General features: G+C 35.6%; 1 protein-coding gene across 1 annotated transcript in view; it reads right to left on the bottom strand.

The window, feature by feature from the left end:
* The window catches only part of HDAC9 (histone deacetylase 9), a 1,023,935-nt gene that overhangs the window by 133,143 nt on the left and 868,808 nt on the right, over positions 1 to 21,984 (bottom strand). The window contains exon 23 of the mRNA XM_056118063.1: positions 15,153 to 15,271. Coding sequence (XP_055974038.1) covers positions 15,153 to 15,271 — 119 coding nt within the window. The remainder of the gene's footprint in view (positions 1 to 15,152; positions 15,272 to 21,984) is intronic.

The following is a 21,984-nucleotide window of genomic DNA, read 5'->3' as shown; positions in this document are numbered from 1 at the left end:
GTCAGCCTTACTTAGATGTCTAAGAAACATTTGAAGTCTACAGTACGAGTTGATTACCTGATCATTATCTTTGGACTTGCCTCATCTCCATTAATATTAACTCTTAACTCTCTGCTATCTATAATCATGATCTTTAAGTGACCCCTTTGAGCTCTACTCACATAACTCCTTTCCTAAAGATCTGGTCTATAAGCACATCTAATTCATTTACCTTTAAAATATATTAAAAATAAAACCACATCTCACCGTTTTGACTTTCTTTCTCTCCTGATACACTCTGCCTTAGTCATACTTACCTTTTTGGTTTTTTGTTTTGTTTCATTTTGTTTTGGGGGTAACAAATGGTAGTTTTTAAGGCTCACTTCTGGCTCTGTGCTCAGGGATCACTACTGGGGGATTTCAGAGATGATAAGGGATGACAGGTATTGAACCAAGTCAGCTATGGGCATGGCAAGGACCTTGCCTGCTATACTATCTCACCAACCCCACCTCCTTGTTACTTAAATATTCAAAGGGATCTTTTTTTTTTATAATGGTCTCATAACTTGTTCCCACATATTTTGCTCTTCAATGCAAATGTCATTTATAAGAGAATAAAGCTCTATCTGACCATCCTCTTTTAACTGTAACGTTTAATTCTTTCAGCATAGCTGATCTTTATTTATATTTATAACATCAGCTGTTGCACTAGATGTTAGCTTATTTTTAAGAAAAAATAAGCTAATTTTGTAGAAAATTCAAAAGAATTTCTTCTGGAGACTTAATATTCTCTATTAATACTCTCCTACATGACACAAGTTACATTTTTTTCTTAAAAATAAGCTAATTTTGTAGAAAATTCAAAAGAATTTCTTCTGGAGACTTAATATTCTCTATTAATACTCTCCTACATGACACAAGTTATGAAAACTGATGAGCTGAATTGTATTGTTTCTTAATTTTAACTTAATCACACATTCCCAGTGTTTGCCCTTTCAGACAGCACAACTTGAATATAAGTTACACGAGACCAGAGAGTTTCAGCATTTTTCAGACTGATTTTTAATACCAAGACATGATATTTGCTTGATGATGGGGTCACAAGGCAGTCCCTGTTTGCCGTTACACTCTTGATTCCTCATTAGAGCCCTTTTTTAAAAAGCACAGCTCCACAAAGCTGAGTAACTCTAGTCAATTGTTAATTGGCGATAGCCTAGTTTTCTCTGCTTTCAGACATTTCTGTCATTGTCAATCAGAAAGAAGAGCAAGGGTATAGTGAGAGAGCCCTAGATATGGAAGTACTTCTTATCTATGTTTACAATCACTATCTTAAATTTTTTTTTCTTATTTGTTTTGGCACCACACTTGACTATTCTGGGCTTATTCTGGGCTCTGTGCTCAGGGATCAGTCCAGGCAGCGTTCAAAAGACCATATACAAGGATAGTAGCAGTGTAGCACTGTCATTCCCTGGTTCATCGATTTGCTCTAGCAGGCACCAGTAACATCTACATTGTGAGACTTGTTACTGCTTTTGGCATATCGAATATGCCACGAGGAGCTTGCCAGGCTCTACCGTACAGGTGGGATACTCTCAGTAGCTTTCTGGGCTCTCCGAGAGAGACAGAGGAATTGAACCCAGGTCAGCTGTGTGCAAGGCAAATGCCCAGCTGACCCGGGTTCGATTCCCAGCATCCCATATGGTTCCCTGAGAACCACCAGGGGTAATTCCTGAGTACAGAGCCAGGAGTAAATCCTGTGAATTTCCAGGTAGACCCAAAAAGCAAAAAAATGAATAAAATGTGGTTGGTCATGACAAGGAAAGTGCCTTACCTCCTACATTATCTTTACAGACTAATAATCACTCTTAATCACTCTCATAAGGTTATATGCTATTTTACAATATATAACAAGCAGGATTATAAAAATATAATTCTCTGCTGAGCATTATATTCCTCCTTCTTTTGCATATTTGTATGTTGGTGTAGACTCAACCAACACTCATATTCAAAAGAAAATATGAGAAGCACCAAGTAAGAGGCTGGCAGAAGGAAATGGGCAAAAAATGTTATGCTCCTTAAACGTAATTATATTTATAATAGAAATTTCATCTTCTTAAAATATATTTCATCAATCTTACAGCTGGGAGCTTTAACAGCATTGTATGTCTGAGACAAAATCAAATACATTTTACCTAATTCTAATTTATTTCTGTGTAATTAATCTTTTTTATTTTTTTTGTTCCTTAATTTTTTTAATAAAATGCCTTGATAAAATAAGGGCACAGTGACCTAGGCTTGCTTCTTCTATCTCCACCTGGCCAGTAGAGTTTTATGGTCTTTATACACAAAACAGTCTTCCAGAAGAGAAAAAAGTGAAACTAGAGAAATGGAGAAAGACAAAACCAACATTAATCAAAAGAATGAACTTAATAAACTCTTATCTCTACGGTCAGAAATATAGGATGGCAGGTAAGGCACTTGCCTTGCACACACCCAAGTTGTTCCCTGGAACTCCCTATGGTGCATCGTTATGATGATACAAATCTTTTTGTTTGTTTACTTGTTTGTTTGTTTGTTTTTGATCTACACCCTATGGTTCTCAGGACTTACTTATGTTTCTGCATTCTAGAATCACTCCTCATGGAGCTCTCTGGAACCATATCCTGGGGATTGAACTCCAGTTGGCCGCAATCAAGGCAAATGCCTTACTTTCTGTACTATCTCTCACTCCCTATTGTGAGACAAATATTGATTGTTTCTTTAGGGCATTTTTTGGTGCTTGTATACTATTTCTCTGGTCTCCAAATCTTAACTGAGTACTGGTTCCAACCTCTCCTTGCTTCCAAGATCAATTTCTGACATAAACATAGACAGTTAATGCTCAGGAATCATCCTGAAGGTACTTACAGGACCATATGCAGTACCAGAGATCACCTGTGTACAAGGAAAGGGGCTTAATCTCCATGATATTTCTCCAGCCCCTTTATGTCACAATTATTATTTTTTTTGTTTTGTTTCATTTTATAAATTTTGGAGCCATCATTGGGCTTACTCAGGGCTTACTCCTGGCTCTGCACTCAGCAGTCACTCCTGGTGGTGTTCAGGGATTCTGAGGATTGAACCCCAGCCAGCCACATGCAAGGAAAGTGCTTCTCGGTCTGTACTATCACCCTAGCCCCTAATGTCACAATTTGATAAATGTACTTACTTGCCAATTCTGCTGTAAGATCTTTAGTTGTGAGCATTCTATAGCTAATTTTTTTTGCAATTTACAAAATTGATCTAGTGCCCTTTAGTTAGAGACATCTATGGAAATAAGTCTTCAACAGATACTCCATAATACAGGTTGTCATGAAACTGAGGATACAATCATAGTGCTTTATGTGGAACACTTAAAATTATAGGGAACTCAAGGTTTCATCATAGGGCTGAATAGACAAAACATCTAATTATTGCTATTTAAGCAGTATATTTTATTTTTACTTACTTTAGCTCTTCTTTTTGACCTAAGACTTACAGCAAATGGATCAATTACATCGTAAATCTAAAAATAATGCATTTTCCTCTTATTTAAAAAACATAGACAGATACATTTTATGCTCTGAAGTTAGGTTACCTGTGAACCTGAGATGTGATCTTTTGTAAATGTTGTCATTTCTTATATTTATCATGCTTTAGTTCCCTCATACATAAAATGAAAATCAAGGCAATATTGCCTTTAACGTTACAAAGATTAAAAAGATGAGGAATGAAAGAAAAGAGTAGATTTACAAAGGAACAATGGAAACACTGCTTCTTTAAACATATTTAGTATCTGAATGAAGACTAGAAATAGATGAACAACATGCTAGTTATATATTTTCCAATATGCCCCTTTGCTATTCACCATAGGTCCTTATTGCTTTCTATTCTTTTCTTGGTTATTACATGGGAGAAAAAGATTGACCAGTTGTAGCAGATTTATAGATGAAAACTGTACTCTGGCTGAAAGTAGAAAGTCACTTAGCATACTACTTTAAAAAATGTTTCCCTCTGCAAATATAGGAACCTTCAAACAGATAGGCAGGAAATGCTATCTCCAGAAGGAACACCACTATCCACATAGCTACAAAGTGAACTACTAGTCCTTTTTTTTTAAAACACAAATGTCTCTGTTCTATGTGGAAGGTGAATCTAGTGCCCTAGTTAAATAGATAAGTCAAGGTAGTTTATTTTAATTTTTAGATGATAAAAATTTAGATTTTGATAATCTCTCCTATTGGGTTTGATTGCAATTGAACTTTCCCCTGCAAAATACCTAGAGGTCCCTATGGAGGCAGTACTACAATGAGCAATAGGCACACTGGATAGAAGAAGCCAGACTCTCTCACGAACTTGGGCTATTGCTTTGTCTTGGAACATACTGGTTACTATGTCTGGTACTTGACAATTTACACTTGAAATGCCTGTGGTGGTGTCTTTTCTTAATTGCCGATCTCATTTTGCACCTTAGTGCCAAATAGGCCCTCTGAGACTATTGAGTAAAACAACAGGAAAAGTTCCAATAACCATCACAATCCTTAATAAATTGCAGCTCTTAAAGTAGACAACCTTCTTGGAAGAATCCCAAGTAGTATGACACTGTTTTCTTTAGGTTCATCATGTGCCTGCCAGACACTAAAATTAGCCACATTTAATAAATGATTCCCTCTACTGGCTACTTGAACAATAAAAGTGATTTTAGGGATTCTTATGTGTGCCTCACTTAGATGGCTGCTCAAAGACAGGAAGAAAATATTGTGCATAAAGATACTGCTGTAGGGAGAATGCTTTGACTAGAAATAACAACCACAGAGAAAGTTGTTTATAGTTGCTCCAGAAAACTGCAAATAGAAGAAAAGAGCTGGTGACACATTTTGAGTTAGAGATAAGCGATTCTAAATTAGATGACTTGACTTTAAATAGTGCACCAGTATGTGGTGTGATAAGCAAGTCTTATAGTCCTACCAAAATGCCCATACTATTAGATTTAAGGGTCAGTCAAATAAATTAAATCCAGAACACTCTGCATTGGCTTAGTTTTATGATATCTCTAGACTTACCTTTTTTTTTATTACTAGTTCCACTATCTTACTTTCTTATTAATTATTTAAAATCTTATACCAAAAACCTGTGAAAGGTATACTTCTATATTATTGTTCAAAAGTAAATACAATCTCATGTAACATGGAACTTACTTAAATATCTTACTTTGCATGTTTAAAATGTGTGCTTTTGTAAAGATAATTAATTGCAACAGATGTGTTATGATTGCAGTCACCAACAGAAATGCTCCCTTGCAGTTTTATTCCGTGATTTTGTCATTGATTTAAAGGTTTTTTGTACATGGAAACATTTTCAGTATTTAATGAGATAGTTACTAGGTGAGAAGTTTGCTATTTTCCCTAAAATATGATTAACCTCTAATACGCATAGAAGTTTGGCAGCTAGACTCATATTATTTAGTAGTCTGGGAGAATTATGCTTTCACAGATGTGATTACCTAAACATTAATTATTACCGTTTTTACCTGTAAATTAGTTTGTAGCATTTAAGCGTCAGTTGGCTCTATATTGTTAGCAAAATCCACATCTAGAATCTTTCAACTTCAATAAGAGTAACATGCTATGTGTACAGTGAACTGTTGAAATCCAGAGCACTCTGTAGGCACAAGAAAAACGGAAGACTCTCATATTGACTGATTTTTGTTGACTCCGTTTTCAGTTTGAAAAATGGGCTGCCCTTAAAATTTTCCTGAGGTTCTAAAATAGCCCCACTGACATATGAAAAATTAAGTCCCACCTATTCATGATCGCATATTAGAAAAATAACAGGGCCAAGTGCTGAACTCAAGAAAAGTTACATCCAGATCCTGTATTTTTAACCAAGATTGGCAGGAAGACTGGTTATTATTCGTCCTTCACCACTGTTTTTTGCAGTCATAAATGTGACACAATATGGACTTGTATGGAAGTATCTTGAGTATATCCCCATGAATCATTTTTATCATCTAAAAGTAAAAGTAGATTCATTCAATAAAATTTAAGTATATTTTAATTGAGTCACTGTTATCTTTAAATAGATTAATAATTAACTAAGTGGAAAATGAATAAATATCTTTGAGATTGCACTATGAATAAATATTTTAGCTCTTAGAAATACAGAATAGCAATACACAATAACCTCAAGTAGCATAGTTTTAGCAAAGATAATCTCAATAGCTTGCTAGGCTTTCCAAGAGGAGCAGAGGAATCAAACTTTTACTTTTAGATGATAAAAATGATTCATGGGGATATACTCAAGATACTTCCATACAAGTCTATATTGTGTCACATTTATGACTGCAAAAAACAGTGGTGAAGGACAAATAATAACCAGCCTTCCTGCCAGTCTTGGTTAAAAATACAGGATCTGGATGTAACTTTTCTTGATCTCTGTCATCACACACACACACACACACACACACACACACACACACACACACGGTATCATCCAACAGTTGAATTTGTTCATGGAAATTTTGAGCCAAACTCTGAATCACTGACTGGTCTTTATGTAGAATACTCTACGAAAATGAGCAAAAATGGTCTGCAAACTGGTAAGTTCCCATCTATTAGAAAATCACTCCTTAGTTTTTTTGACATGAATTTTTATTCAAATAAGAAATGCATTGTTTGGAATTTTTCCTTTTATTCTCTATGTTTTCATCATCTAGCATAAGCCTCTATAGTAATTTAATAAAACTAATTATTTGGGATATTTTCAATAACCTCTTGATCCAAGTGGAAAGCATGTTAAACTGGAATCCCAACACATGGGATCAATATGTTTTCATTATTCCTTAGTTCTTTGAGCAAGTCACTTTTTTTTTCTGTCACTGTTTCTAAAATTAGAAATTTAAATAGCTAGAAATCCTCTTTAATGGTTGCAGGGTAATAAGAAGATTCAAGAATATAATAAGGACACTAACAACAATGCCAAAACATGTTTTATAAGAATACGCATATATTTTCTTATCTCTAATCATAGAAGACACAAAATAAGATGATGCAGAAAATGTAGCACTGAGTTTAACTGGTATGTTTTATTATTTTATCATCAGTAACAGCACCCCTTCTCAGTTAAGAAAATAATCTTGAAAAGGTCAGGTGGCACTTTTTTTTGGTTGTTCTAAAATCTCACACCAGAATTTTCACTGCATGTTCTAGAAGGCCATTGTACCTTCAAGAAAATCAAGATTCCATCATCATCACAATTAGATTGGCTTTGAGTAAAAGATCACTTTTTAAATTTTATTTGATTTGCAAAGCAAAGTATTGCTTAAAAACACCTTAAATAAAAATATAACTATAGCTATAATATAAATATACTTCCTTTTATTAATTCAAGATGATGGAAATTACAGTCTGTAACATAGTTCTTTCTAATATTCTTCATCTTTGATGTGACCCAAAATGGTTTTAAACAAAATTTGTGAATTTCCAGATTGCCCTAGTTTATTCTAAAATGATGACATTGATTTACAAATCCTTGATGTTAAATTTAGTAATTATTTATAGTGTCCATGGAAAAACATGGATATTGACTTGCGTGTAAGACATAGTTGAAGTTTGTTTTACATATAAGAAATCTTTGGGGAAACTGGACACTCAAATTTTGTGGTTTTGAGGTTACCTTCATTTTTTATACTGTTTGGTTGAGAGATAAACAAAATACAACAGAATAATGATGTCAGGCATATTGTAAAGAGCAAGTAAATAGAACAAGTAGAAACATGAATAAAATTGGAAAACCACAGCCTGTTTCAAAGTAAAGAGTGTTGTGTGTTTGTGTGTGTGTATTATAAGTAAAACTCCTGGAATCTTTCCAGAATGTTTTTATATGCATAAAAAAGAAGTATATCGAATAATCAGCAATGAAAAGAGCTATCAAAATAAAGGGGAAAATCATGTTACAATATTTTCTGTTATATATTATTCCATCATAGATGAGAAGCAAGTCTGACATATAATATTACTTCAAAGTAATGAGAATTAATAACTACTGGAAATTACCTATAGAACAATAAAATAAAAGAAAATAGCTATTTTTCTAGCTGTGATAAAAATATTATTAATAATAAGCTCCAGTGTACATTTATAATGTAAAGAAATATATTCCTTGCTCAAGCGGGCCCAGTAACGTCTCCATTGGAGACTTTGTTGTTACTGTGTCTGGCATATCGAATACTCTCGGTAGCTTGCCGGGCTCTCCAAGAGGGGCGGAGGAATCGAACTCGGGTCAGCTATGTTGGCCGCGTGCAAGGCAAACGCCCTACCCGCTGTGCTATCGCTCCAGCCGATATTATTTATAAAATTAATAGCTAAATTAAGTTAAAAATCTATTTTTTTCTTATTCAAGTTCATGGGCTCCATGAATTCTAATTATGGACTTCTGGGAAATTTGCTGATCCAAATTTAAGAACATGTGAGATAGAAATAAACCTACCATTCATTTATCTATTTCCACTTTTAATAGTTACTTATGACTGCTTTGGACTGGTAGATTAAATTATGCTAATTACACATGAAAATAATTAAGCAGAATCTCAGAGAGAATGAAAGAGTAAGTCTAAACACTTATAAATGCACATTCTGTATCTGTGTTTACATTTCAGTGCTGTTTATTGTTTCACTGTCAGCTCAGATTGTTCAATTGTTAAAATTAAGTATACGGATAATTTACTTCATGTGTACACTGTTCCAACACCACACCAATCACTGGGGTACCTGCTTCTCTCTAACAAAGTCTGAAAGGGGTCTTCCCTTTAACCCCATATGCACTCTCAGTTCTGTGGACCAAATCTCCACAGTTTTATTACTGTTAGCTCTTTGTTGCTACCTTAATAAGTATCTTTAACTTCTACTTGGTAGTGAATCCGTAATATAGCTCACGGAGGATCCTGATGTATTGAGTTTGAATGGCCTGTTTGGCTAGGGTTTCAATGACCCTTTCAGTATCAACAGAATCAAAGGCCATCTTTAAATCCATGATCATTAGACAGAGCAGCATCTTGAACTCCCAAGAAACCTCAATGAGCTTGGTCACCGTGTGGTCACCATGTGGTCGATTGTGCTGAATCCTTTTCGGAACCCGGCATGCTCACATGGTTGTCTTTCATCTAGTGTTCATCAGGGTGATACCATTTCACCAAAACTCTTCAGTGCCACACTCGAGGAAGTCATGTGAGGACTAGAATTAGGAAGGAATGAGAGTGAAGATAGATGGTCGGCAACTATACCACCTCCGCTTTGCTGATGACATTGTTCTAATAACACCAAACATTAGCCAAGCGGCACAAATGCTGTCCGACTTCGACCGTGAGCGTGGAAAGGTCAGACTGCAGCTGAATCTCACAAAGACAATGTTTATGAGAAATGGACTCATTCCTGACATTCCATTCGCTCTCAACAGAACAAACATCTCCGAATGCAACAGTTACGTGTTACCTCAAGAAGGCAACATGACGAATGACCTGGCACCTGAGTTGCGCAGGAGGAACAGAGTGGCTTGGAACGCCTTCAAGAACATCGAAGAAATAGCTAAGATGATGAAGAATCTCTGGTTCCGGGCACATCTCTTCGAGTCCACCATTCTTCCTGCATTAACATACACCTCAGAGACCTGGGCCCACCGAAAACAGGATGAGAACGCCATTCGGATCTCCCAAAGAGGAATCGAAAGAGCTATGCTTGGAGTATCACGCTTCACTCAAGTGAGAGAAGGAACCTGGAGTTCCGACCTCCATCAATGATTGAGAATCAGGGACGCTGTCTCATTTGCCAAGGCATCGAAAATCAGATGGGCTGGACACGTAATGCGATTTAAAGATGACCGCTGGACTAGAGCCATTACTGAATGGATTCCACAGGATGTCAAAAGATCATGTGGCTGCCCACCTACGAGATGGTCAGACTTCTTTCTCAAGACCCTGAACGATCGGTTTGAGTCTCTTCGTATTCCTGGAGCAAGCAAATGCCATTGGACTACACTAGCACGTGACAGGGACAAATGGACACATTACTGACGCCCACTCGAGCAAATCAATGAATAACAGGATATCAAGTGATCATGTGATCAAATGAACTTCTACATACAAGAGAAATCATTCTGTATCTATAACTTTCTTTCTGAATGACTTCATTCCGTGTTATATCCTCCATTATGTCCATGTTGTGGCAAACTGCATAATTCATCCTTTCTTAGTGCTGAAAGTATTCCATTTGTCATTGTGTGTGTGTGTGTGTGTGTGTAGAGAGAGAGAGAGAGTACATATCTATATCATGGTATATATATTCCATTTTTCATTGTGTATACATATATCACAAATTTCTTGATCTTTTATTCAAATTTTGTTTGCTTCCATATCTTGACTATTGTACTAAGTGCTGTGATTAACTGAGGCGTGCATATTTATTCTTTTGAATTAATGTTATGTTTTCAGAGCAGATATCAAGAAGTGGAAGCAAACAAGTTTTTAAAATGACATAGTAAGATAAGAACTAAAGTATGCAAGTGAATATAACCCTCATTTCAAATGTTTTGATAATAAAGAAAAAAGTGACAGACCTTAGATACTTAGAGACACTTTGAATTATAGATAGAATCATCAGTAAGAGGAAAATGAGGAATAAAAGGAAGTCAACTTAAATGCATTTTGATCTGGTTCAATCTTTCTTTACTACTTGGACAAGAAATTTGTAGGTTGAAGACATTTTGAGCTTCATAATCTGTTCATATATTATTTTCTACCAAATGATGTAGAGAAACAGAGCTTTGTATGTTAAAAGGGTTTGTTTCTTAAATCTCATTTGATGACCTGTTAACACTCAACTTAAAGACATATTTCCCCCACCTGGAGGACTGATTGATTAAGGCGTTTCCCCAAGAACAATTTCACATATATGTGGAGACCTAATTAATTATACAGAGAGCAATCCGATAGTAGTTCTCTCTCTGTGTCAGACAGACATTCATGGCAGGAGGTAGAGAAGCAATAAGAGAGAGGATCAGTAAAAAGGAGTAAAATAGTCTCATAAGGAGATGATAGTCAAGACTCAAATATATGTTTTTTGATTCTCTGCTACCCTAAATATTAGCTATCTGTCAGAATAACTGTAAATTATAAGATTCATTAATTGCATATTTTATGTCTTTATCTCAGGAACTATAAAACTGTTCTGTTTATTAAGAGAACTTACTTTATAGACATGCCTATCATCTTACAATGACTTTCTCCTAAGAGGAGAAAATTCTTAATTACACAATGTAATTAATTTTCATATATGAATAAGTTAACTAAAATTAATGCAAACTGAGAATAGGTAGGTATTGAAAGGAAGAAAAATATCTTAAGCTACAAAACGAATTTGAACAAAAGAACCCATACTATGAAGCAAGATTATACTGTAATATGAGGAATTAACTTTATAAAATTTTCTATTTGAACAGAGCATTCATTTGTGATGCCTAACTTCTTTAACTATAGCTTATACCATTAACATGTGTGTAACACTATTTATTCTTACAATGATAACTTCAAGGTCAATTTTGATGTGGAGCTTAGGACAGAACACAATGACATTTTTTCACTTGAGTCTTAACATTGCTGGGTAAATAACAATGCAACATAAATGTTAAGTTATTCACATAATATATTTAAAACTTCAGCACAAATTGAGATTTTGATGAAGTCTCACAGTAGAGAATACTAATGTGTAAATAAATGAGAAGGGTAAGAGGAAGAATATAGTAAAAACTAATAGTAATAAGAAACAACTTAATTTTAAATTTCCTTTATATTTGGGCTCAGAATTTCATCACAGTAACAAGTAATACTCTCAAATCAGATAGGAAATTAGATGCTGATTAGATTAAACAAAAACCCAGTTACTTTAACTTATTCTTCTAGAGGTAACAAAGATTAAAAAAGGCCCTCCCGTTGATCATCGATTTGCTCGAGCGGGCCCAGTAACGTCTCCATTGGAGACTTTGTTGTTACTGTGTCTGGCATATCGAATACTCTCGGTAGCTTGCCGGGCTCTCCAAGAGGGGCGGAGGAATCGAACTCGGGTCGGCCATGTTGGCTGCGTGCAAGGCAGACGCCCTACCCGCTGTGCTATCGCTCCAGCCCAACAAAGATTTTTTTAAAAAATTAATTTAATGTGCCAATACAATGTTTTAGTATCTCTGATGCAACTGTATCTTTAAAACCACCTTCAAAATCTTAGAATGTTTTTATAGGAGCAGTGATAAGTTTTGCCAGATCCAGGAAACATTAAGAGAAATTTTTGTTTTGCCAAAATCTATCTACTTTTCACTTTAGGTATTTGCTCTTTTTAACTTCATTTTGTGAGGACTTTTCAATAGAAGATGACATCTAGTAAGGGACAGTGAAAGTCAATTACTAGTTATCTTTCCAGAACTTTCAGACCAAAAATAAATAAATAAATGAATCTGCCAAATGGTGAGAATGTGAACAAAACGTCCTAGGTGTGACAGTGATTGTAGAAATGTTGATAATTCTACCCTACATGAGAAAATCTAGTAATTGTCCAAATGTGGTGCTTCATTGTGATTCATTTAAGTACCATAGGACTAATTCGATGTTTATCAGAAATTTGTGGAGTTAAAGGGTCTTGAGCACTATAGTGACATCATGACATGTATGTAAATTCTCTACTCTTATGCATTTTATGAATCATTTTCTTTTTACTGGAAAAATAATCCAGAAAAGGCTCAGATGATTTTATCTAACTGTAAACTTTAACAAGCACTTCAATTTTAGCACAATTATTTCAGATGTTAAAATAGTTTCCCTTTCTCATCTACCGATAAGTGAACTTTTAAAGATAATCCATATGACAATTTTGGAATTATAAGATAACTGCTTTACTATATACACCTTTTCCTATAGTAATGAAAATATTCAACAAAAGTCAATTGTTATGCCATTTAAAATTTATATTTGAATTTATTTCTTAGTAAACAAGTCACTTTGTAAGAATGTACATGGCTTCTTGACTGGAAAAGACAACAAAGGTTAGAAATAGATTAGGAGGTTTGAGATGTGGAAAGATTATAAATGAACTTTTTCTGGGAAAGAAAACAATGAAGAGCACAACAGACTTAAGGTCTTGGGGCCTTGTACTAAAACTAACAACAGGTAGATATTAACAGGAGGTAGATACCATATTCTAATGTCTATGACCAAAAGAAACCATGATACAAATACTTTTTTATTCTATCTTCTAAGATGACATCTGAGATTTGAACTTGACTTGGCAAAAAAAAAAAAATAAACAAACCAAACAAACAAAAAGATTAATTTCTTCCAGCTGGTTCTGAGAAATTGACTTGTTACAACTTTGCCCGAATGGCAAGGAGAAAGAGAGAAATAAAAACATTTCTTTTAATTCTTGGAGATTCTAAGGAAGGCTCTTGGATTTATTGGCAAGGAACATCTTTTCTAGACTTTTTGTCTTTAGCCCATGTGTTTCATATTGTTCAGATTTAGTCAAATTTGGGGTCCAAACTCTTTTAGTTCCCATTTATTTAGAATAAACAATTCATAAAGTCTTAACACAAGTGAGGTTTATCTATAATACTAAAATGCATTACCTATCTACTTCCTCTGAGTGGAGTTTTACAAAGAAAGAAAAGATATCATGGGCCCGAAAAAAGAGTATAGAGGACAGAGCACTTGCATTGCATGCAACTGATCCAGATTCAATCCCTGAGACTTCATATGGTGCCCCCAGCCTCACCAGGAATGATCCCTGAGTACAGAGCCAGGAGTAAACCCTGGAACTAGCAGGTGTGCCTCCTACCGCAAAAGAGGGGAGGGAGGGGGATCATGAACATATTTTTATGAACAAAGATCTATCTCAATTTTGCCAAAATTATGTTAACTTGTCTTTGTGGAATTGCTTCTTTTAATATGTTTTCAATAGACAACAAAGACCCAAAAACCAAGGGTAAATAATAGATGTTAAAAATAGCGACTACCTAACAATGTTACTGGAACAATTAAAGTACAGAAAACTCTCATATGAGAAGCCAACTAAAGCAAAGGTTGGCACGATATGGGCTCTTTGGTTCTTTTCAAATTAATAAAACACACTTGCTCCAAACTCATTTCTCTCACTTAAAACTATTTAGGTTATTTTTTTATTTGTTTTGTAACTCCCCTTAAAATATATAAGAGTGGATCCAATTCTCTGTGCAATTTTACGGGTTATTTTTTCTTATTTTTTTTTTGGTTGACAGAGAAGATCAGCTCAAATATGTATGAGTAAGCCACACACACGCCTTATCTTTACACTTAAGGTAGCAAGAAAATTATTTTTCAAAGAAAGCCCTTACTAGTCAGAGTCCACCACATTATTTAAGTGTAATATAACAGATACCTCATTTGTTAATTTAGTGGCAAGCTACCCATGACATATTTGATATGCCAAACACAGTAACAAGTCTCACAATGTTACTGGGCCCACTCAAGCAAATTCGATGAACAACAGGAGGACAGTGACAGTGACAGGGACAGTGTTTAGTTGCAGGGAACATTGTCAAAATCTTTGTGACACAACAGAAGACCAGTTGAGATCCTCCTGAAAGCTGCACATAGCATGTACAGAACCTCTTCTCAAGAGGAGCTACATTTTATAATTAAGCTCAGAAAAGCACAGCGCTGTTGGGAAATAGTTATTTTTATCCTGGTTACAATGGAATAAAAACAGCGACTTTCATTGTCCTTGGGAACACCCCAGTAGCTTTCCTAGACTCGTGACCTTTCAAGTCATTTAGTATATTTTAAAGAGAAATCCTATCACTCTGTTATAAAACAACAAATGGGACTCCAGGAGAAACACAATGGCCCCAAAATACCACCATCAGGTTCATCAAAGGAACTAATTAATTTTGTATTTCTTCAATTGCTTTAATTTCTACAGGGATATGAATCTGACAGAGCAATAAACATCATCTGAATCGTTTTTTAAAATATCTCATCTGTTTACTAAAAAACACATGGAAAAGCTTTTGTCTATCTTAAAGACCTAAAAGATATTATGTGATGTCATAGCATTTCATAAAACCCTAAAAAACAATCTACTTACACTTTGCTGTCACTTTATACCCCCCCAAAGGAGGGGCATGGCCTTCTAATGCGTCAAATCCAGCGGAAACTAGGACCATGTCTGGATCAAACTCTTTGGCCACAGGTGTCACCACAGTCCTAGGTAGTAAAAAGGCAACTGGTTACACATGGGAACGGTGAATAAATACCTTTCAAAATTGTACAGTGAAAATGACTTACCATGACCTCAAGTATTACACAACAATTAAAATAATGGGTGGCGGAGGGGGGAAATAGTATTTGAATAAATTAAACACAATAGCATATAATTAATACTGAATCACTCTTAGTTTACATCCTAATTCAGTCTTCTTTTTTAAATTAATCTCTTCTTTTTCTACAAATAAAAGCTTCCCAGGTACAGTCTAAAGTCTGTCATATTACATGCACATCTGTGGCTGTTTTATCCCACTGCCTATAAAAAAAAATCTTCCAAGGGAGTGACTAATGTTTTACAGAGGAAAGTCAAAGCTTTAGTAGAAATCCGGCTTGCTCCAGTTAGTAAGAACTTGGTGTAAATTTGAACTATAAATTTCTTTTGGGAAAAAAGTGGCTTTTCCAACTTTAAAAAAAAGCATTTTTAAATATTTGTCATAGTAGGGGGTCACTCTTGCAAAGGGAAAACGTGAAATTCCTCTAATAGAATCCAGACCATAATGCTAAGTGAATCCAAGGTCACACACCAAGAAAGTGGCAGCCTCTTCTGATGAGAGCACCCCCTTTGGGCCCCAATCAAACCCTCAAGTTACACCTCAACATTATCTAGGCACCCTGAAACCTTCTCCCTCAGTGTCCATTTGGGGACATGTCTCCGGTGCTTCTGGGCTTTGGAAATTATAATTGTAATGATGGTATATATGTCTTTATGTCTATATGAAAATGACATTTTGATCAACAAAGATGTTAATAAAACAGAAAAGTGTTACACATTGAATTAGAAAGTAGTTAGTCTCTCTCCCTACTCCCTCCAGTACTCTAAATAAATCCTTTTAAATAAAGCTCTTTTGTTTCACACATACACAAAGAGTAATCAAATATCAGATAGGAGAAAAGAATTCAGCCAAATGTTAAAAGAGTCATCCTTGAGCAGAGGCATAATTAATAGATGTTTCATAGTCACAAATTTCTCAATTTTTTTTATAAATACCACATATTAGCTATATACTATTGCATTTATTACCTGTAAACAAAATTTTTGTTAGAAAGTAAAAAATATTTATTTGAAGATAAAAATATAAATGATATAAAGATACAAATGAATGATATATAAATGAATGGCAGATTCCATCTTTGTCATAGTAAATAATTCAAAATCTGTTATAGGTAAGTAATTCAAACTCAAAAATAGACTTGTGACTTCTAAGGCACTTCTTTTCATAATGGGATCATCATTTAAATCTGAATCTGTTAATCTGTGAAGTAAAGTAAAAGTAAAGTAAAGGCCCTCCCGTTGATCGTCGATTTGCTCGAGCGGGCCCAGTAACGTCTCCATTGGAGACTTTGTTGTTACTGTGTCTGGCATATCGAATACTCTCGGTAGCTTGCCGGGCTCTCCGAGAGGGGCGGAGGAATCGAACTCGGGCCGGCCATGTTGGCCGTTTGTAAGGCGAACGCCCTACCCGCTGTGCTATCGCTCCAGCTCGCTTCGGCAGCACATATACTAAAAAAAAATCTGTGAAGCTAATTAAAAATGTAAATTTATTTATTACATTTGATTTTTTTTCTGTTTGTTAAATTAATAAAGCAGAAATATTTTAAATTCTTCTCTTTCCTAATATACCAACTCTTAATGACAATTTTCCTAAAAGCATGATTATATGATATAATAAGAGCATGACATATTGTTATATTTTTCATATTAGTGAACTAGTCATGTGGCATATATTGTTAGGATATTAGATATTGAAATAAACTCAAAGAAGTAAAAAATATTTTATCAGAATAATGATATTTTAAATAAGAATTACTCTATGTATTATTCTGAATGATAATACTGAAGAACAGTTTTTTTTCTTTCTGGGTCACAGTAGGTGATGCACAGGGGTTACTCCTAACTAATGCACTCAGGAATTACTCCTGGCAGTACTCGGGGAACCATATGGGATGCTGGGAATCGATCGTCTTTTCTAACAGCTACATAGTATTCCATTGTGTAAATGTACCAAAGTTTCTTTAACCAGTCATTTGCTCTCGGGCACTCAGGTTTTTTCCATATTCTAGCTATTGTAAACAGTGCTGCAATGAACAATAAAGTGTAGATGTCACTTTGACTATACTTTTTTGACTCTCCGGGGTATATTCCCAGGAGTGGTATCGCTGGGTCAAATGGGAGCTCAATTTCAAATTTTTTGAGAATCCTCCATATTGTTTTCCAAAAGGGTTGAACCATTAGGCATTCCCACCAGCAGTGAAGGAGGATCCCTTTCTTGCCACATCGGTGCCAACACAAGTTGCTTTTGTTCTTTTGGATGTGGGCCAGTCTCTGTGGTGTGAAATGATATCTCATTGTTGTTTTGATATGCATCTCCCTGATAATTAATGATGTAAAGCATTTTCTCATGTGTCTTTTAGCCATCCGGATTTCTTCTTTGAGAAAGTTTCTATTCATTTCATCACCCCACTTTTTGATGGGGTTGGATGTTTTCTTCTTGTGGAGTTCAACCAGCACTTTGTATATCCTTGATATCAACCCCTTGTCAGATGTGTATTCAGCAAATATCCTTTCCCATTCTGTAGACTGTCTTTGTATTTTGGTCACTATTTCTTTTGAGGTGCAGAAACTTCTTAGTTTAAGATAGTCCCATTTGTCTATCTCTGTTCTCACTTGCTTGGCCAGTGGCGTGTCATCTTTGAAGATGCCATTAGCCTCAATGTCATGGAGAGTTTTGCCAACCTTTTCTTCAGTGAACCTTATGGATTCCGGTCTGATGTTGAGGTCTTTGATCCATTTTGATCTTACTTTTGTACATGGTGTGAGGCAGAGATCTGAGCCCAGTTTTTGCATGTAGTCGTCCACCTTTGCCAGCACCATTTGTTAAAAAGGCTTTCCTTACTCCACTTCACATTTCTTGCTCCTTTATCAAAGATTAGATGATCATATGTTTGAGGGGAGATGTCAGTATATTCAAACCTGTTCCATAGGTCTGCAGCACTGCCTTTGTTCAAGTACCATGCTGTTTTATTACTGCTTTGTAGTAGAGTTTGAGGTTCAGGAGGTTAATTCATCCCATTTTCTTTTTCCAAGAATTGCTTTAGCTATTCGTGGGGACTTATTGTTCCATATAAATTTCAGGAGTGTTTGCTCAATTTCTTTGAAGAATGTCATGCATATCGTAATAGGGATAACATTGAATTGTACAGTGCTTTGGGAAGTATTGCCATTTTCACAATGTTAATTCTCCTGATCCATGAACAGTGGATATTTTTCCATTTCTTTGTGTCCTCTTTTATTTCCTGAAGTAGCATTTTGTAGTTTTCTTTGTACAGGTCCTTTACTTCTTTAGTTAAGCTAATTCCTAGGTAGTTGAATTTCTGGGGCACAGTTGTGAATGGGATTGTTTTCTTTATGTCGTTTTCTTCTCTCTCACTATTTGCATATAGGAAAGCCATGGACTTTTGGGTATTGATTTTATAGCCTACAACTTTACTATGCAAATCTATAGTTTCTAGGATTTTCTTTGTAGAGGTTTTAGGGTTCTCTAAATGTAGTATCATATGATCTACGAATGGTGAGAGCTTGATTGCTTCCTTTCCTACATGGATGCCCTTAATATCTTTTTCTTGCCTAATCACTATTGCAAGTACTTCCAGTACTATATTGAACAGCAGTGGAGAGAGTGGGCATCCTTGTCTCATCCCTGATTTTTGGGGGAAGGCTCTCAGTTTTTACCCATTGAGGATGATGCTTGCTGTAGGTTTGTGGTAGATGACTTTAACTATATTGAGGAAAGTCCCCTCTATCCCCAATTTGGTAAGGGTTTTCATCATAAACGGGTGCTGGATCTTGTCAAGTGCTTTCTCTGCATCTATTGATATGATCATATGATTTTATATTTTCTTTGTTGATATGATTAATTATGTTGATTGATTTCCGAATGTTAAACCATCCTTGCATCCCCGGGATGAATCCTAATTGGTCATGGTGTATAATCTTTTTGATGAGTTGTTGAATTCTATTTGCTAGTATTCTGTTCAGAATCTTCACATCCGTGTTCATCAGGGATATCGGCCTGTAGTTTTCTTTTTTGTAGTGTCTTTGTTTCCTTTTGTTATTAGAGAGACATGGGCTTCATAGAAACTGTTTTGGAGAGTTTCTGTTTTTTCAATTTCCTGGAAAAGCTTGAGAAAACCTGGCAATACGTCCTCTATAAATGTTTGGAAAAATTAGCCAGTGAATCCATCTGGACTTGGGCTTTTGTTTTTGGGAAGACTTTTGATTACAGTTTCAATTTCCTTGATGTTAATAGGTCTATTCAGGTACTCTATATCTTCTTGACTCAGCTTTGTGAGATTATAGGAATCCAGGAATTTATCCATTTCTTTTAGGTTCTCTTGTTTCGTGGCATACAGACTTTCAAAGTAGTCTCTGATGATCTTTTGAATTTCTTTGGTTTCAGTTGTGATATATCTATTCTTATTTCTCATTAGGTTTATTAGGGTTCTCTCTCTGTTTTTTTTTTTTTGTGAGTGTTGCTAGTGGTTTATCTATCTTATTTATTTTCTCGAAGAACCAGCTCTTGGTTTCATTGATCTTTCAAATTGTTTCTTTGGTTTCCATGTGGTTGATTTCTGCTCTAAGTTTTATGATCTCTTTCCTTCTGCCCAATTTGGGCTCCTTCTGTTGATCCTTTTCTAAGGTCTTGAGCTGTAAAGTCAAGTTGTTTATATGCATTCTTTCTTCGGTCCTGAGATATGCTTTCAGGGCTATAAATTTTCCCCTTAAGTTCTGGTAGCTCGTGTCTTCATTCTCATTTGTTTTCAGATACCTTTTGATTTTGTCCTTGACTTCCTTCCTGACCCTCTCGTTGTTCAGCAGTGAGTTGTTTAGTTTCCAGGTGTTTGATTTGGTTCTTCGTGTCTGTGTGTGATACACTTCTATTCTCAGTGCATTGTGGTCTGAAAAGATTGTTGATACTACTTCTATCTTCCTGATTCAATTGAGGTATGTTTTGTGGTCTAGTACATGGTCTATTGGAAAATGTTCCATGTGCACTGGAGAAGAATGTGTGTTCTTTCTTTTGGGGGTGTAAAGCTCTGTATAGGTCTGTAAGTCCTTTCTCTTCTATTTCTTCATTCAAAATTAATGTTTCCTTGCTGAGTTTTGTTCTTGTTGATCTATCCAGAGGTGATAAGGCGATGCTGAAGTCTCCAGCTACTATTGTGTTGCTAGCAATGTCCTCCTTAAAATCTGTTAGCAGTTGTTTTAAGTATCTAGCTGTTCCTTCATTATGTGTGTATACATTTAAGAGTGTGATTTCTTCCTGTTGTACGTATCCCTTGATGAAGAGAAAATGACCTTCGCTATCTCTTCTAATCTTTTTCAGCCTGAAATTATTGTTGTCGGATACTAGTATGGCCTTCCCAGCTTTTTTAAAGGAGCTGTTTGCTTGCAGGATAGTTTTCCATCCTTTAACTTTGAGTCTGTGTTTGCTCTGATTGATCAGATGAGTTTCTTGTAGACAGCAGAATGTTAGTTTCAGTTTCTGGATCCATTTTGCCACTCTGTGTCTCTTGGTTGGTGCATTTAGACCATTGACATTAAGAGAGATTATTGTCATGGCGTTTTGTGCCATCTTTCTGTAGGAGTTGGTTTGCTTATAAGTGTTTTCCTTCTTATCTTACAGGAACCCTGTTAGTCCTTCTTTTAGATTTCTTTTTGAGTCTATGAAGTTCTTGAGCTGTTGTTTATCAGGAAAGTGGTGCATCGTTCCATCGAATTTGAGTGTGAGTTTAGCTGGATAGAGTATTCTTGGTGAGGCGTTCATTTCAATGAGTTTTTTTCACTACATCCCACCATTGACTTCGGGCTTGAAGGGTTTCCTCTGATAGGTCTGCTGTGAATCTAAGGGGTGCTCCTTTGTATGTAATATCCTTCTTGACCTTGCTGCTTGTAATGTTGTGTCTCTGTCCACAGCATTCATCATTCTGACTATGACATGCCTTGGAGTGTTTTTACTGGGATCTTTTTTAGCTGGTACCCTTCTGGCTCCTTGAATCTGGATGTCTGCATTCCTTAACTCTGGGAACTTTTCAGCAATGATTTCTTTGACTGTGGCTTTTTCATTGGGGTTGTCTCCCTGTCCTTCTGGTACTCCAATGATTCTAATGTTGTTCCTCTTGGTGTCATCCCCTAGGTCTCTGATTCTCCTTAGAGCTGTTTTGAGGTCTTTTCCTATTGCTTGTTGTTCACTATGGGATTTCTGTTGCTCATCTTCAAGCTTGCTGATCCTCTCTTCAGTTGCACTTATCCTAGGCTAAGGGCACTTACTGAGTTTTTCATTTCATCTTCTGAATCCTTTATTTGTGACACTTCTTTTTGTAGCTTTTTTATTTCTGCTCTCATTTCTTCCTGTATTTTCTCGACCATCTGTTCTATTGTTTCTTTCATTTCTTCTTTTATTTTTTTGGATATCTCTTCCATTGATTCTTTGAGTAGCTCCTTGAACATCCTCTGTATTTCGTCCCGGAATTCTTTATTGAAGAGAGTATAATTGTGGACAACCTCGGTTGAGGATTGGGGATTCTTTTCTTTGTATTCTCCTTGTAATGGAGATTTGTGCTGTTTCTTCATGTCGTTTTGGTTGTCTAGAGGT

This window comes from Sorex fumeus, unplaced genomic scaffold (assembly GCF_029834395.1).
Source record: "Sorex fumeus unplaced genomic scaffold, SorFum_2.1 ptg000037l, whole genome shotgun sequence".
Lineage (NCBI taxonomy): Eukaryota > Metazoa > Chordata > Mammalia > Eulipotyphla > Soricidae > Sorex > Sorex fumeus.
Note: the sequence above shows the minus strand (reverse complement) of the source record. Positions and strands in the feature narration are given on the sequence as shown.